The sequence below is a fragment of the Crassostrea angulata genome, chromosome 2, assembly GCF_025612915.1.
Source record: "Crassostrea angulata isolate pt1a10 chromosome 2, ASM2561291v2, whole genome shotgun sequence".
Classification (NCBI taxonomy): Eukaryota; Metazoa; Mollusca; class Bivalvia; order Ostreida; family Ostreidae; genus Magallana; species Magallana angulata.
The window spans coordinates 52,420,652-52,437,561 of record NC_069112.1 but is presented as its reverse complement, the minus strand read 5'-3'; the positions used below and the strand labels follow the sequence as shown (position 1 = coordinate 52,437,561).

The 16,910-nt window shown below is 31.2% G+C and overlaps 2 protein-coding genes across 2 annotated transcripts in view; one reads left to right on the top strand and one right to left on the bottom strand.

The window, feature by feature from the left end:
• Positions 1–2,216: 2,216 nt before the first annotated feature.
• The window catches only part of LOC128173500 (uncharacterized), a 47,784-nt gene continuing 33,090 nt past the window's right edge, over positions 2,217–16,910 (bottom strand). The window contains exons 7-12 of the mRNA XM_052839199.1: positions 15,239–15,520; positions 13,035–13,142; positions 5,267–5,725; positions 5,071–5,168; positions 2,390–3,559; positions 2,217–2,260 (exon numbers count right to left, since the gene is read on the bottom strand). Coding sequence (XP_052695159.1) covers positions 2,225–2,260; positions 2,390–3,559; positions 5,071–5,168; positions 5,267–5,725; positions 13,035–13,142; positions 15,239–15,520 — 2,153 coding nt within the window. The 3' untranslated portion in view covers positions 2,217–2,224. The remainder of the gene's footprint in view (positions 2,261–2,389; positions 3,560–5,070; positions 5,169–5,266; positions 5,726–13,034; positions 13,143–15,238; positions 15,521–16,910) is intronic.
• Positions 7,080–11,226, top strand: LOC128173503 (uncharacterized). The gene is made up of 5 exons (XM_052839200.1): positions 7,080–7,468; positions 8,591–9,785; positions 9,950–10,063; positions 10,204–10,306; positions 10,418–11,226. The coding sequence occupies exons 1-5, from the start codon at positions 7,454–7,456 to the stop codon at positions 10,878–10,880; spliced, it is 1,890 nt and encodes a 629-aa protein (XP_052695160.1). The 5' UTR covers positions 7,080–7,453; the 3' UTR covers positions 10,881–11,226.

Sequence of the window (16,910 nt, the reverse complement as noted above, 5' to 3'; positions counted from 1 at the left end):
AGCAGTAAAGAAAAAATACAACCCCTTTTTTCCACTTCATGTTTAGTGATCAAATTCGGGGTCATATCAACACCAAAATCGGACGTAAGACTTCATTGTTGCTTCCAACGAGATCGTGTTTAAGTAATAATTTTTTTTTATCACTTATGCCTAAGTTAAAGTTCATTGCATTTTTTAAAACTAACAGAAATATGCTTTATTTCGTACATAAATCATCCGAATTGATACATAGTTCAGTGTTTAAATAAATATAATATGTATGATAGGGTATGCTTCCTTGTCTTAAAATTAGAAGAAAAAAAATGAAACTTTAGTGTTTAGTCAATTCTTAGGTAAAGTTGTGTCAAATTGTCAAACTAATTTTTGCCCTATATAGTTTGTAAACATGAATAATTCATAAGATATTAACTTTGCACTATAGATTGCAATATTTATGATTGATAAATGATTACCGCTATGCATTGGATTATCAACACCTGGTATTTGTGGCAAAACATTGTCCTCAATGTTCTGGATAGTATCAGTTCCACTATCTGTCTCATTATCTAACACTCCAGTATTGTCATTGTGAAATCTAGTATAAAGCACACTAGTGTGTTCTACTTCAAGAACAAGTTGTCTGTTTGACATTGTATGTGTGACGCTGTTTGGTAAAAATCTAATCTCACTGACTATGTCAGAGTAAGCCTGTACAGTATCAGTCTCTTCGATCCATGTATAAAAAGACGTTTCTGTATCTTTCTTACCTTCCAATTGTGTATTGCATGTTCCACCACTATCAAAAAAGTTTAAAGCTGGTGAATCTGTCAATATATAATTGAAAACATTAAAAATACAGGAATTGTTTATTTTATATGTATTTTTCACAAATGGAATAATATTGATATATTTTTTCATATGTGTTTTAAACCGTTTAAAGTTTCTAATTCACATACATTTATAATATGTGACGTTTTAAGATATTGACACATATCCCACCATATAATTAGAGTATGCACTTTTTTGTAATTTTTATACATATATCTGGGGATATTTTTTCATCACAATTTACTCAAGTGATTGATCGATTAGTTTTATAAAATTTATGAGTGTTTCTAAAAAAAAAAAAAAATACAAATTACGGAAAATTGTGCTACATAACATTCAGAATTATTAGTTAAATTTAACAGTACAATTGGAAATTGGTTAGTACAAGAAAGATCATACTACTCTGTCGTTAAATTACTTAACTCAAAATTTGTCGTTAATTAACTTAACTCAAAATTTGTCGTTAAATTACTTAACTCAACATTTCCTTTACAGTCTTACTGACAGATCAAATATATGTCAAATCTAAAATCATCATTTTTACTTGTAAATAAGCTAAACTGCTTCTTTTAAACCGCTTCTTGGAAAACACATTATAAATAAAACGTCTGAAAATGTTTATTGTATAATGTTTATAAGCATACAGTGTTAAGGGATAAAGTTAATGTGAACAAAACTGTTGCAAAAAAGCACACTAAATTTTATAAATAATTAAAGCATTTCAAAACACATTGTTTCGGTAGACTGACTGATTTCAAAATATATTTACTACCTATCAATTTTACTTTATCTCTTAGTTATCACTATGTATACCCTAATAACATTTAAGACAGGGATTGTATGTGGGACATTATAATACTGATGTTTTAGTACCTAATATGAAAGTTAAAAAAACAAATCTACGATTTGAGATTTGTTTGTATTTCTAAAACATTGTGAAGATAAGGCAATATCTTCAGCCGAACTTTATTATGAATTATATATAAATTTGCCTTTAAATAACTTTACATACTAGAAGAAGTATTAATTTTATGTAAGCGTTATCTCCCGCCCAATGCATAGGCTTTATTTCGGTTTTCTTGCGTGTATGCACCCCCCCCCCCCATTCCCCTCCATGATTTGTCATGTCACAAGGTGATAACACGCCTTGCGATGCTCTTGTTTGGATACGTGTTGATTTCATTTTTTTCAGGATAAGATAGTTGTATAAGAACGTATTCCATAAACAGCTTCCACACTAGCTTCAGTGCGCATAATCGAAAACAAAGTTTACATTCTGATTTATTTATCTCGTAGCTAGTTACATTAAACCATTTTATTCACATTTCGAAGTTAGTTTATAATATATGTCTAATATCATACATGTAAATGAAACATACAACTGTAACTAATACTTCTAGAGAAGATATCAATATTGTTACTTACCTTGATTTTCATCATTCACTTCAAGTTCCTAAAAAATATTTAAAATTATCTAGCATTTCAACAAACTAAAGCAACCTATTTCCAGAATTGGAAAGTAAATTAAGATTTAAATGACATCATAACTTTAAAAAGAATGACTTAAATATTTTACACCTACCCAGCATATATCATTATCCACTACATGTTTCTTATCAATATCACATATTTCACATAAATGATTAGAGACAGGAAAAATACTATGGGAAATAAATGATACGTCTTCTTCAATATTGAGCACATCTTTTCGACATTTGTAACCAATTTCATAAGAGAGGTCGTCATCGTGTATAATATCCTCGACTGAATGTTTTATCTTTTTAAGTAGTCTTCCATCATATATATTTGGCGATGCCCAGACCTGCACCCGAATTTCAAAATTGCAATTGCATAAAACCACTACATGTTTTTGGAAAGAGAAACATGCTGCATTTTGGTAAAGACAAATGTTATTCTTTGCTCCTTCTGTCAATATGGACCAATTATTTAGTTTGGAACATTTTAAAACTATGCCATGAAAAACATTAATTTGAAGCTGCATTTCATCATCAAACTTGAAGCAGAGGATAGAGGACTTTGCATTGTTCTCACCAGTCTTGTCAAACCTTTTACTATTCATGCTAGGGAAATAATACACAGTAGAGTCAATGAAATGCAATTCTTTCAATCGCATCAATAATCCCAGCTGTTGCATATATGCTATTATTGTCGTTTTGTGCTTCAGGAAATCTTTTCCCTGGATATGCCAAATTCTATCAAGTTCTACACTGTCTAATTCACCAGTGCGACAAAAATGCCTACGCTTCATATCGTTTTCCTCTGTTCTGACAGGGTATTCAATGATACACTTAAATGCATCAATGAGCCACTGGATATCAAGAATAATCTTTTCCCTCAAACCATCTTTATCAAAGTATAACAGAACACCAACTCTGTGAAAAAAGACCAACATTTTAGAAATTTCTGACTCGTCTATCCTAAATTCCTGAGCGCTTAATTGGTCACTGTAATCTGATAATGTTTTCCGTGGAATTACTTTTTCAGTTTCTTTCATTTTATTCAATATATGTTCAAATAATGCCCAGACAGGTCGAATATTTTCTTTCGAATAACGAGGGCACTTCACAATATTAGCAATGCATTTTTTTAGGTCCTTTAAATCCTCCAATTCTGATCCTGAATCCGGAAAACCTATTGTATACATTCGGTCTTCATTAAGATGTCTTCTAAGACCAGAATGAGACCAATTATCAAAGAGTTCATTGAGACTATTAAGAAATTTGCGACATTCCTGCAATATAAAATATAAAGAAAAAGTAGAAAAGGATGAATTGATAGCTGTATCTTTGATTTACGAATGTCTTAAATTATTCTTAATTAAATAATCACGAGTTAGAGTTATTATTGATTGTTTGAAACTCAGAAATTAATGACAGACATATGTTAAACATGAAATTAAAGAAACGCAAATTGCAAATGTATCAATACAATGCATATGGCCTAAAAGTATTGTGGATTTTTTAAAAGAATAATGTAAAGAAATTTGTTATTTTGATTATGTAATTGATATCACGCCTTTTTGTTTTAATTGATTTGAAAATGCTAAATAGTTTTTGTTTCAATCGATAGTTTTTAAAACGAATTAACTTGGCACACATGATCTGGTGTCTGTTACGAATGTATAAGGAGAGATTAGAAAAAAAAGAACAAGATGGTCTAGGGTTGCTTGACAGACTTTTAAACGACTGTTTTAACTGAAGTGAACAGCCAGCGACGCAACAAAGTTATAACTTTGCCTGACGGACAGAAAAAAGGTCAACCGACGAAAAACAGCTCAATTGCCAATTATAAACCAATGATTATGGTAACAATATTCATTGGTAGAAGTGGGTCTTTTTAAATCAATAATCCTTTTAAAGAAAAAATTGAAATTTAAAATTCGTTTTAGATAGCTAGCTAGACTTTAAATATGCGACACTCAGATAGTTCAAAATGACGATTTCAAAAACAAATATTCCCATAACTATGATCTATCTATCACCTTTTTCCTACGAAAGGTATTCCTATGTATACATTAGCGACAAAGGTCATGAATATGTGTAATTTCTCATTCGTTTGATAGACACCCTCCTCCAGACTGGTTACTTTTCACATCTGATATGAAAAAAGTAGACTTTTAGCCGATTCTTTTATCACCGTTTAAAACACAATTTATCAAAATGAATATGTATTTATCATTATTTACAAAGGTCAAGCGTGGTTTCATTTCTTACTAAAAACATTTCAACCCCTTCCTAGAAAAAAAAAATAATTACACCCCAACAAACTGTAAAAATGAACTGTTTAAGTATGTGATTACGTCAGTCAAATTATATCAAAAAGAAAAAATGCAGTAAGGGCAGGGGTTTATTTCACGATTTTAATGTTACAAATTGCTTTGAAAAAAAAAATATATATATCAACGGTACGTTTCTTAACCAATTTCCAATCTTTCTACGAATCCAAAACTAATGCCTTTTTTCAGACAGCAAAACACGCTGTTCAAGCTATATTCCTTATCTCAACGTGTTCATAAAAATCGATTTCAAAGTATAATTTTTTTCGGTTTAAATTCAGATTTTTCAAAAGTTGTTTTCTTCTGATAATTTCGATTAATATTATAAACAAAACGTGTTTTTAAGTAAAATTAAGTTAGGTATAATTTTTATAAATTATTAAACAAAAAAAAATATTGAAGACAGGTTTTCCACAACTTACAGGTATTAACACATATTGAAAATCGTGTCCTTAGTTTTTACTTACTTCTTTTGATAATTTATCTGCATGAGTGCCTACAATTATTACTGGAGACTCGGTATCACTAAAACTGTCAATAGACTTCAACCAAAATTTGAAATAGTCTACAAAAGATACAAACATATTAAAATATTGCCTATAGTTATTTTCATGTTGAATTCACTCATCGCATAACTAAACAAAGGTTATATTAGTTCATTACCTTTGTAACTCCATGAGGCAAATTGGCTATATTCCTTTTCATTTTCATCCTGATCACTAACTTTGTCATAGAGACTTTTCGTCATATCCACAACCAATATAGAACATGATTTAGGACGAAGAAATATTTGGTGAAAAGCATAGTACATACTTTGTCCTGCAAAATCTAAAAAGGTTATTCGCGGGCACAAATCTTTTTCATTTAATAACTCATTCACAGCATCTTTTATTTTTAAAATAGCAAACTTTTCAAAATCGATTTTATCTACATTTGCATCAATGTCCTCGCCATGTTTTTCATTCGGTTCAGGGGAAAACTGGTTTTGAACAATCGTTGTATCTTGGGAGTGTGGTTCGAATATCAATTTCTCCTCATCTTCTGCATTATCTTTGATGGCTTGGTTTTTAAGTGTTGTATTTTTCAGTGAAGATTTCTGAGAAACATTTTTTTTCCTGATACCTACAACAAATTTTTAATTGTTAAATACTATTTTTAAAAAATCAGGAAAGTGGTGCATTGGAATATTAAAGCTGCATGAACATAACTCATAATTACTCAAACAATATCACACATTAATTTTGCTGATCCTTTTTATAACAATTGAATAAAATGACAAACAGAGAGACAAGCTTTAAGGAAATATGTTTCTCAAAATGAAACTAATTTAACAAATAAAACAGATTAAAATATACATGTAAAACAAACTTCCAATTCAAGATTTTATTTATATAATCTGAACTGTCTTGAAATATTCAATAATTTTGAGAAACAAAAGCATATCCCGACCTTTCCTCACATACATTTTCCGGAACAAATTAGTACATCTAATGTAGTGCGGCATGTTTTTGCCGTTGAACCTAAAGACATGTGATTGTTGAATGCCTTGCTTTGTATGGATCGTTTTCATATCATTTCTGAAATATGATTTCGTTGTTCAAAGACAAATATATGCTTTTAATTATTGCATACAATTTTAGGAGTTTTTTTAAAGGATTGTAGGTTTTAGTTTCATGACGGTTTTAACGTTAAATATGCTAAGCCTTTTTTTGTTCTGATAACTATAAATTAAGAACACTATAATTATAATTACATGTAACACCGATTGTTTTAATATGCATATTTTGTTTGTTTATTTTGTTTTATTGGGTGCATATTTAAAAGAGATTTTATAATATATATTTTAATGTTTGCCTTATAAGACGATCAAGTCAGTAGGCGTCAATTATAATGAATACATAAACAAACCGGCACTGCCATGTTTTTGAGCATTTCATACATCCTTAATGAGTAATACTTAAACGACTCTTGAGTTAAAATTATCATTATTGTACCTACATGTACGTTTAATGTGTGTATTTTACTTTTTTCTCTTTAGTTGACACCAGTTTTTGTCGAAAGCGGGCACATAAGTAATGATGTTAATCTATCCGAAATGATATTCATTTCAAAGGGGTATTTAAAATGTTATTGGACTTTGTCATTAGAGGTCTGGCTAAAATTGCGACATGTGGTCAGTTGATGTTGCTCGATATGTTGGATTTCATTTGGAACAGTTGTCACAAGATATTTAACATTATATTCTAATTTACATATAAACAGAATTGTTCATATTTTATTTTCTATGTAATTAATAACATTAATTTAGCAAAAATAATAGTTAGTCAAAACTGTGCGTATTTTGATATAAGTAACTGGTTAATCCGCCGGAAAGAACGCCGTTAACCGATTAATAATTCTGCGAGAGATTGTCATCCCTAATATATTCCATAACAAACTTAATCAAAGACGCATGAAAGTTTAAGTTTCATATGATTGCGCCCATGAGAAAAGGGTCCTTATGTCATTTTTTACAAAACAGAGAAACGACGTCATAAACGTTGGATGTTTAATCATAGCGCCGTATTCCAGCCACATGTAACGTTATACTATAAATGAACGAATAAAATTGTTTATGCTAGGCTATTTTGAATAAAGAATAAAGTTGTTGTAAAAATATGAAACATTGTCTTATTTTCGCTTATATTTTGTTTATTTATCGATTTTTGTTTTTCGGATTTTGTTTTGGTTTAAATACTACACAACCATGGCGACGATAAACAAACTTACGAGGAGCGGATTCAAGAATACATGTACATTTGCAGTCAAATTATGAGAGCAAGCTCTGTATAACTGCTTTCATTCTGTACCATGGATCAGTTTGAGGTATAGAAAATATGTGCACACATTTATTTCAAAGAATTCATTATGAAATCAAACTTTTTTTTTATATTTACATCAATTAATAATGATCCGCCGACTTGTGACAGACGACCATCCGACATGTTGTTGTAGGCTACATGTAATTAGTAGCGAAACGTATTTTGCAAGAAAATATAGTTAACTGTATCTAATTAATCTATAGTTTTACATAAACGATTCTAATATTTAGAAAAAGTAGTGAAATCTAACAGTACTACGATATACGTACGAGTGAATAGAAGAGAGATAACTCAGTCGTGCATTAACTTGGGGCTCAGGACGGGAAATCTGTATCAATTTAAAAATGACTATCAATTTAATTTTTAAACAGCAGGCACGTAGCATCGGGGGGGGGGGGGGGGGGGGGCAGGGGGGCAGGGGGAGCCAGCCCCCCCCCCCCCTTTTTCTCGCAACAACAATTTTTTTAAAATCCACATATAAAAATTTGAATTAACAAGGAGTTGCCCCCCCCCCCCCCACTTTTTGGGGAGTATGTAAAGAATTGATATGAAAATAGGGAAATTAGGATTGAAATTGAAGTTATATACTACGCCAGATTTTGGGAAATACCTAATTTTCCTTTTTTTTTTTCCTTTTTTTTTTTTTGCTTGTCAAGATTTTTTGGATGAGTCTGCCCCCCCCCCCCCCCCACACTTTCAAAAATGATGCTACGTGCCTGAACAGTTATTTTTTTTTTTTTAATTCTTTATTTAATCAAAATTAACACGACACAAAGTCTAATTTGGAAGTCTTCTGTTTATTTATCTTTACATGATTTTAATTATTTAAAATAATTTAATTAGATATTTAAAAAAAATTGAAATGTCTATTTAACACAATTTCAAAAAAATAAATAATGATTTTGATATTAAACCGAATCAAAATGAAGTTGGACACAAAATAATTGTACATTTTTAAAATACACTATACATGTATTTTAAACATGTACAATATACATACTATAATTTAATGTACTACAAAATTTACATTCATGAGAGAGAGAGAGAGAAAGAGAGAGAGAGAGAGAGAGAGAGAGATTGCAGGAGGGAACTTTTTTTGGTTTTTAAGTTAGTTATTTTTTAATAGGAATTAGACAGACAAATTGAAGAACATTTTGGGCGCTTGAATGTGACTCGACATGATGATAATCATCATTCTGAAAGTGACCATGAAGATGAAAATGAAGATGTTGACCATGACGCAACGATCGCTCTTCGAATGTCCGAGTTTGTGGAGACACAGAATGAGCATAATTCAGCTGTAGATATAGAAACAGACGAATCTTTGGATACATTGTGTGTCGCTTCTGATGGTTCGTTTATGAATAGATGTGCATGTACCAAGAACTGCTTTGGAATATTTTCAGATAATGAGATTAAGGAACATATCTTTAATATGAGAGAAATGACCAAGGTAGAGAAGGAGTTGTACATCATGGGCACTCTACAAACTGGTTGTTTTGGACAAACAACAAAGAGAAACACCAAGCGAAAACGTGTGCACTATACATATAACTTCAAAGGAGAGAGCATATGCAGAGACGCATTTTTGGCAATATATGATGTGACAGACAAAGTACTGTCAAGTATTGTGACTCATGTGAACACAAATGGAGTTTGTCCTAGAGAACACGGAAACAAGAGGAAAAAGCCAGCTCATGCATTGAAATTTGAGGAGATTGAAAATGCTGTGAAATTTATAAAGAATTATGCAGAAGAGTTCGGCATCCCACAGCCCGAGGCACCCAGAGGCAGCGATGGAATTCCCCCTGTGTACCTGCCAGCATCAGATACCAAGAAAGCAATACACCAAAGGTATGTGAAGTCCTGTGAGGAGTCCAGCATCCGTGCTATGAAAATTTCATCATTTGAAGATGTCTGGCTAAAATGCATTCCACACATCCGGATCAGCACTCCCCGTGATGATGTGTGTCAGAAGTGTGAGTGCCTGCGTAAGAAGATCATGGATGCTAGGACAGAAGAGGAGAAACTAACATCCGTAAGAGCTTTCCAGGATCACATTGAAGCAGCTAGGAAAGAACGACAACATTACAGGGAGTGCATACAAGAAGCAGTCGAAGAAATGGGACAGTGGCAAGGCGGGCAGCTTCAGAACGTGCACTACACCTTCGATTTCGCCCAACACTTCCAGCTACCGCACCACGCCAGACAAATGGGACCGACATACTTTGTCATGCTTCGCAGAGTCCAGCTCTTTGGGGTCCGCATTGATAGTGCGTCTATGCAGTTGAACTTTTTGGTTGACGAAAATCAAACAATCGGTAAATAGTATCATTTTTTTTTTACAAAACAAAATGACGCAGTGTATCTTTAAATCTGTTAAATTGAAAAATTTGTTAATTCTTATTTATTTTTTATTTTTACATTTTTTACCTGTTTTTGCAGAAACTGTATATGTGTAATATGTTATAGTATTTTAATTTAGGCCAAGATGGGACTTTAACCAATGGCGCAAACGCGGTTATTAGCATGTTGGACTACACATTCAACGAATATGGATTTGGGGAAAAGTCATGTTCTTTACATGCAGATAACTGCAGTGGGTCATTGATATTATTTTTGTTTTATTAGTTATTTTTTTAAATTTAAATATAAATTCACGTTTGTTATTATGATATTTACCTGTTCGTAAAACTTTAACAGTTTTTATTAAAAAAAATTCTTTTCCTTTTTGTGCAGGTCAAAACAAAAATCAGTATATGTTGGCGTATCTGTGCTGGAGAGTTCTAATGGGCTTTCACGAAAGAATCTCACTAAAAATGCAGATTCCAGGACACACAAGGTATTGAATTTTTAATGTATTACCTTGTATGTTTCAGTGTAAATATTCTTTTGATTTCTGTTTACATTTACATGTATCACCTTGGCATAATGATTATGAATATTTGTCTAGATGTCTTGTTGATGGAGGATTTGGCCACATAAGAAAACTTTTCCGCCGAAGTGATGTGGACTCTTTTAATCAGTTGGTGGACGTGGTGCAAAAATCAGCCTCCAGCAATGTTGCCATCCCATACAAGCACGAGGACGGTGGAGCGACTTGGGAATGGCGGGATTGGAAGAGCTTTCTCTCTACCAACTTCAAGGCCGTCAGAAACATAAGAAAGTACCACCACTTTCGGTTTTCATGCCAAGATCCTGGGTACGTCTTTCTTAAGGAGAGCGTTGATTCAGAAGAGACCAGCGTATCCATCATGAAGAGTCCCATCTCGGATCCTCATGCGAGACCAATATTGATCACGCCACCTGGACTATCCAGAGATCGCCAGACGTACCTCTACAGGAATGTCCGCCCTTACGTCAGGCCACTTCATCAGGAGGAAGTGTGCCCAACTCCTACAGATCTGGAAGAGTGACTGGTGTAACATTATTTTTTAGGTTGTTCGACGCCAGAACTTTTGTTAAATTCTGAAATTTTGTTCTGCTGAAATTTTAAATTACTTGTAAAAATGATTGATGTATTTGTTGTTTTTATTGATGTATATAATTTATGTGTACCAGTGTGTTGTCATATATTTGTGATCTATTACTGATAATGAAAATAACATGATTAAAATTAATTACATAACCATGATTATTAAAACTTTACAACACTTGTTTTGCCGCATATCATTATGACGTCACTGACGTTACGCTGCCGAACGCTGCACTGCAGTAAACAAACTTGTTGATATAAATGCATAAAAATGTAATTTTAAAGTTGCCGAAGGATCTAAAATTGCATTTTTTGAAATTGTCAACATGTTTACTGTCAAATTCTATGAAAATCTGAAATTGTGAAAAAAATGTCATAAGGACCCTTTTCTCATGGGCGCAATCATATGTAAAATACCCTACACTCAAATAATATACATTTTTTTGTCGATTAAAGTAATGTTAGCTGATTATTCATAACGAATTCACTATTAGATTTCTTAGAAATTCGATACAATCGCAAAACGATTTACGGCTATAAAAAAATATATTTTTGTTGGTCCCTTGATTTTCGCAATAAATGATTTTTGCTGTATATTGAAACAGAGGATATCTCGACATAACTTTGTTGTTCTTATTATAACAGGGTTTTTTGGATTAGGATATGATATTATAGATAATAAAATTAAACCTTCTCAACAGATACATGTAATAACTTGCAAACATAATTTATTTTCTGTTTATTGTCAATGTAGACATTATATGCAAAATTGTTCTTGAAACGTTCGTTCACTAACTGCCCCTTAAACCTAACCTAATAAAACCTAGACCATAGAATGATACGCCTTGTTGTCATCGAAACAAGAATCTTCCAATATTTTCCGTACAGGCACATTTTTCGTTAAGGAAGGAGTCTTTTATGGTTTTCGACTTGTCAAACGCAAAATTGATTAATTGTTCATGAAATCAAGATGAAAGGAAATCATAATAGAATATTTTTCTTTCTTTTTTATTATCGTACAACTTGGCACAGAAAAAGTAATCAAAGTTTAGAATCTAACAAGGACTATATTTTTGGCGTAATATTGGCGTAGGAAAATATCACATATTGCGCAATTCAGAATTGCTGCAGATTAATGAGTCTGATTTAGCATTTTAAAAACAAAAACATTTATGTTGGATTTTTTCACTAATGTAAACTAATGATATGATACTTGGGTTTCAGATTATGTGTTTAAATTATGATTTGCATATCAAACTATATTTTTGTAGGCTTTTTAAAGTGCCCTTCTATACACTGATTTTTGTGAAAAAATCACTAAAATCAGTTTTTCTCTCTTATTAAATGGTCAATATATTAGCTTTTCTGTCAATTTGTATCTTTTTATAAAGTCTTTATTATATATAAAAATCATAAATATTTTATTATTGGAAGCATGAAAAAATAATAAAAATTCCCTCAAAATTTAAGAAAATTAGAGGAAATGCGGGCTAAGCAATATCAGTTTAAGTATAAATAGTTATTCCAATTTAGTAGTATCAGCTGATAGACATTCTAATGTTCTATCATTTCATTGAAGAATAGAATCTTCATATCTTAAATAAATGACTACAGAACTACAAAGATCTACACTTATTTTTATCATCCTTTACGTTGAGGAAAAAGGTAGTGACCTTGACCTGCTCTTATGCGAAAACAAAAAGGTCAAATTTGATAAAACAGATAGAATCATTTTGTAATATGATCCGTTTGACTCTGTCAAAATTTCATGAATTTCTTATTATAAGAAGTATGTTTGATAACGAGAAGACTCTTTCCTTAAGTAAAAATTTCATTGCATTTTAAGCCAAATACAATTCCGTTAACATTTAATTTAATTTCGTCATATTGTAATCTTTAAAATGTATCGCATATCATTTCTGTATTTATTAATACTTGGGTTGGAAATTCGTCATGGATTTAATTTCGTTGATTTATTCCACCAACAAATATAACGAAATTAAATCCTCAAGGAATATTTCTGCTTTTAAAGTATATCATGATCATATAAATAGGCTCTATTTATAGACATTTGAACACACACCACAAAACATACCTGGTTGGTGTGTTTCTTTTGCCATTTTTCCATCATTTTCTTTGAGTGGCATCTCCAGTTTTTCTTTCGAAAACAAAATTGTTGGTAATGTGTCTTCTTTTTCTACACCTGCATTATAATTGAACGTTAAAGGGCCATGACCACGATTTTTCAGCTTTTATTATTTACAATGCCTTAAGAATGCATTTCTAAACATGAAATGAAATTTGAGAGTCAGTCGTTCAGTTATAAGCAAGAAACAGCGCTTACAATTCTTTGTCATGTAAACAAGGGTCCTGTCCTGTTTTTGTTTACTTGGGTTAATATTCTACTAACAATCTTTATGAAGCTGATTTGACTATGTTCCTGCTTATTTTAAACATAAATAAACAGTTCCTAACGTTCAGCATATTCGGTGTATGTCTAAAACCTGAATTTTCGCTTCAACATTTAAAATGTAAACAAATCTTTGTTTAAATTGCAAAGAATTGTAAACTCTGTAACTCGCTTAAAACTCAACAAATGACAATAAAGTATTGGTTGCCTATTAAAAATGGCTTACTGAAGCATTGTTAACATTAAAATCGGAAACATAATTTTTGACCAAGATCGTGACGATGTTCCATTTAAGTTAAAAACAACTCAATGTATTTTGATCGTAGCTAAAGCTAAAACATCAAACGTCGTTAACACTAATGGCAGTCAACATGTAACAAAAATCAAATTTGTGTACACGTTATCATTATTTCAGAATAAACAAGGGCGTCTTTAAATGAAAATAACAAAACAAGCGATTATTTTGTTTAAATACTTTGTTTGCATGTTACTTTACATTATATAGCCAATAATATAAATGTGAATTAGAGCAACTTTATTTATAGACATATAAAATAGATAGATATTCTTGGGCGTAAACATTTGCATGGGAAAAACAACTGATTTCTGTTAAAATGATCTTTATGAATTACAATGATTAAAAATTCAAACTGCGTAAGGTTTTAAAAGAGTTTTATGGAAAGAAAAAAATGACATTCAAGATTATTTATGAAATAATCATCGAAAGAACAAAATATTCAGAAATCATAGGGAAAAAGTAATGAGCAATGGAAGCAACCGGACGTGTTGAATAACATCTTCCGAAGTGTTTTCCATCACCTAAAATATTATTGCATAAAATTAAAATTGCCAAACAAATTTTAAATTCAATAAAAGGGTGGAGGAGACATTTTCTATCAAAATATCTCCCTTGAAAAGATAGAAAAAAAGTTAAGAAAAAAAATATTCTGAATGCTGATGTGTTATAAGAAGAAAAATAATCGACAAATAATATTATACTTTAAGCCGATAATAGACTCGCTTTACAATTATCGATTCATGCACTAACATAAATCATTTCAACACTATTTTTCTAAACTCATAACTCAGGGAGAAAAATTGATTTACCATGTTTATGTGTTGAAGATATTTGCCCGGTAAAATTATCAAAGGTAACATATATTTTGAAAGCTAAAAAAACCAACAAATAGAAATGTTAACAAATTTAGGTTTACAGAATTCATAAAATTCGGTTTATGCCAAGAAAAATTTGGGTTTATTTTAACAAAATAAACCCAAGATCCTGATGCGATAATAGAAAAAACACTAAAGAAAGAAAAGTGCACCCTAAAAATTGGACTTGTTTTAATAAACATTCTTATGCTCAACTTATATCCCAGTGTCATTGGGAGGAGTCTCAATTAAATATTGATCATCAGTTTATACATGGATCGTTCTGTATCACAGATTCAAAACAAACAACTCTTATAGTAAAATTCACCGAGTGGTGTTCCAACTAAAGATGCGTCATGATATTATTACAAATTGTAGTCGTATTTGTCAAGATGCAAAATGTTTATTTTCCCTTCAATATGTAAAGTTTGCAAACCGCCTATTGTAAGCAGTGCCCGTTGTTGATGTTATATCATTTTTTTTAAAGTAGATATTTTCACCAATCGCTGTATCCCACTTTTGATTAGCGAACACTATTTTCATAATTTACAATCTAAAATTCAATCTTCTAATGACACGCCTCCCTCTACCGTCTCTGCTTGAAAATATGGAGCTTTTTTGTTCAAACTATAAAATGGCATTTTATGTCTAATTCTATTAAAATCAAATGAAGATAAAAAATTGAAAGCTTCATTTTGATATAGGGAAGCTACAAATAGAAATGCAAAGAATGTTACTTTGAATAGTTTCCTCTTCTAACAGAACCTCAAAACTGTTAACGTGGAAATCTACCATTTCTGTCCGTTCAATCTGCATCAATTCGTCAAAGGAAACATTTTGTAATCTTTTTAAAAGAGTCGTCTTCCCCGCTTTTCCACAACCAACTATGATGCATCTAACATGGCAAACAGTAATCTCGCCTTTACTTAGGAACTGTCGGAGTTTATTATCATCTATTTCCGGGTTATCTTCTAGTAAAGACTCATTTTCATTATTATCTGTACATTCCTGAACTTGCTCTACAAATAATAAAATATAATTTATAAATAAGTGATTCTATCTTACTGTATAAGAAACAAACTGTTTACATGAGAAAAAGATTATATATATATATATATATATATATATATATATATATATATATATATATATATATATATATATATATATATATGCAGATCTTGTTGTGTAAACCGGTACATACAATATTTATAATATAAACGAAACCTTTTTAAAACCAAAGGCAACCACGTCGCTCGCTTGAGCAACCTGTTTTATACAAAATGTCTGGAAATTATGGTAGAGTAGATTCTGTTTAAACATATGTTCATATTTGTTCTGCAAATATTCTTATGTTAGAAATTGAGTCCCTTTTGTACCTTGATGATTTCATAGTCATATCTAAATGATGTCCTTTTTCAGTTAAATCTTGAACAACATTTCATATAAGTAGAAATCTACATTAAATTTTAAAACACGTGCGTTGTCCACGGACCACAGTCTAAACAGTTTAGAATCATAAAATGTATTGATGCTTGCACATTAGTGTTACCATTTATAATATCATTTGTGATTTTTCGAGATGTTTTGATCTGTTATCCATTTTTTTTTAAATCGTCCCCATCTCACTCTGGCAAAATCCAACGTCTACGGATTAATGATTTGAACAACTTTATATCTTCTTTACCATAAAAGTTACAACCATTCTCGCCAATTGGCTTTTGATGAGATTTTTTAAAAAAGACTGTTTTTGTTATATTATCTGTATATTCCTACGTAAAATTTCGTCGATCTCCCCATTGTGGCCAATTTTTTTTACCCTAATCCCGGATATAATTATTTGTATAAACCGTAATCTATCCTACTTAAGAATTCTTTCGCACAAGTAAATCGCCATGTTTGCTAGCCAAGGGTTTACGATCCATTCAGCTCCTCTACAACCCTTTGCAGATTTTCCCAATGTTTTCAGAAATAACAAAGCACCGTCTTCAGAAATAGAACCGTGCTGTCTAGCAATTGACTTAAATTGGAGCAGCTTAAAAACGTTTTATCACATAAGAGATATTAGGAAAAATGGTCGTGTAAAAATAGAAATAATCAAACAATAAAAAAAAACCAATATATTTGTAATTATATATTATATGCTTTTCAATAACAACATAAACATTGTAATAATGATAGGATTTAAATTTTGTACAAAACACAACGAACTACAACGCCAATTAGTAGATTCTCTGCGATCGCTTGTCTTCGCAGGCAATTAGATTATGTTGCAAAAGTTTTAATTTTGTCGGCTTAATCTGCCAAGGGTGTTAGAAAAGCAGAGTGGATCGCAAATCATTGGCTATCGAAAATGGATTAACATATTCTGGCCGATTGGTATTTGACAAAAAAATTTTTTTTAATTTG

Excerpts from the sequence above, each read along its gene's own strand:
- LOC128173503 (XM_052839200.1), top strand. Across the intron at positions 10,064-10,203 it reads TTTACATGCAGATAACTGCA|GTCAAAACAAAAATCAGTAT; the intron begins GTGGGTCATTGA and ends CTTTTTGTGCAG. Across the intron at positions 10,307-10,417 it reads CAGATTCCAGGACACACAAG|ATGTCTTGTTGATGGAGGAT; the intron begins GTATTGAATTTT and ends ATATTTGTCTAG.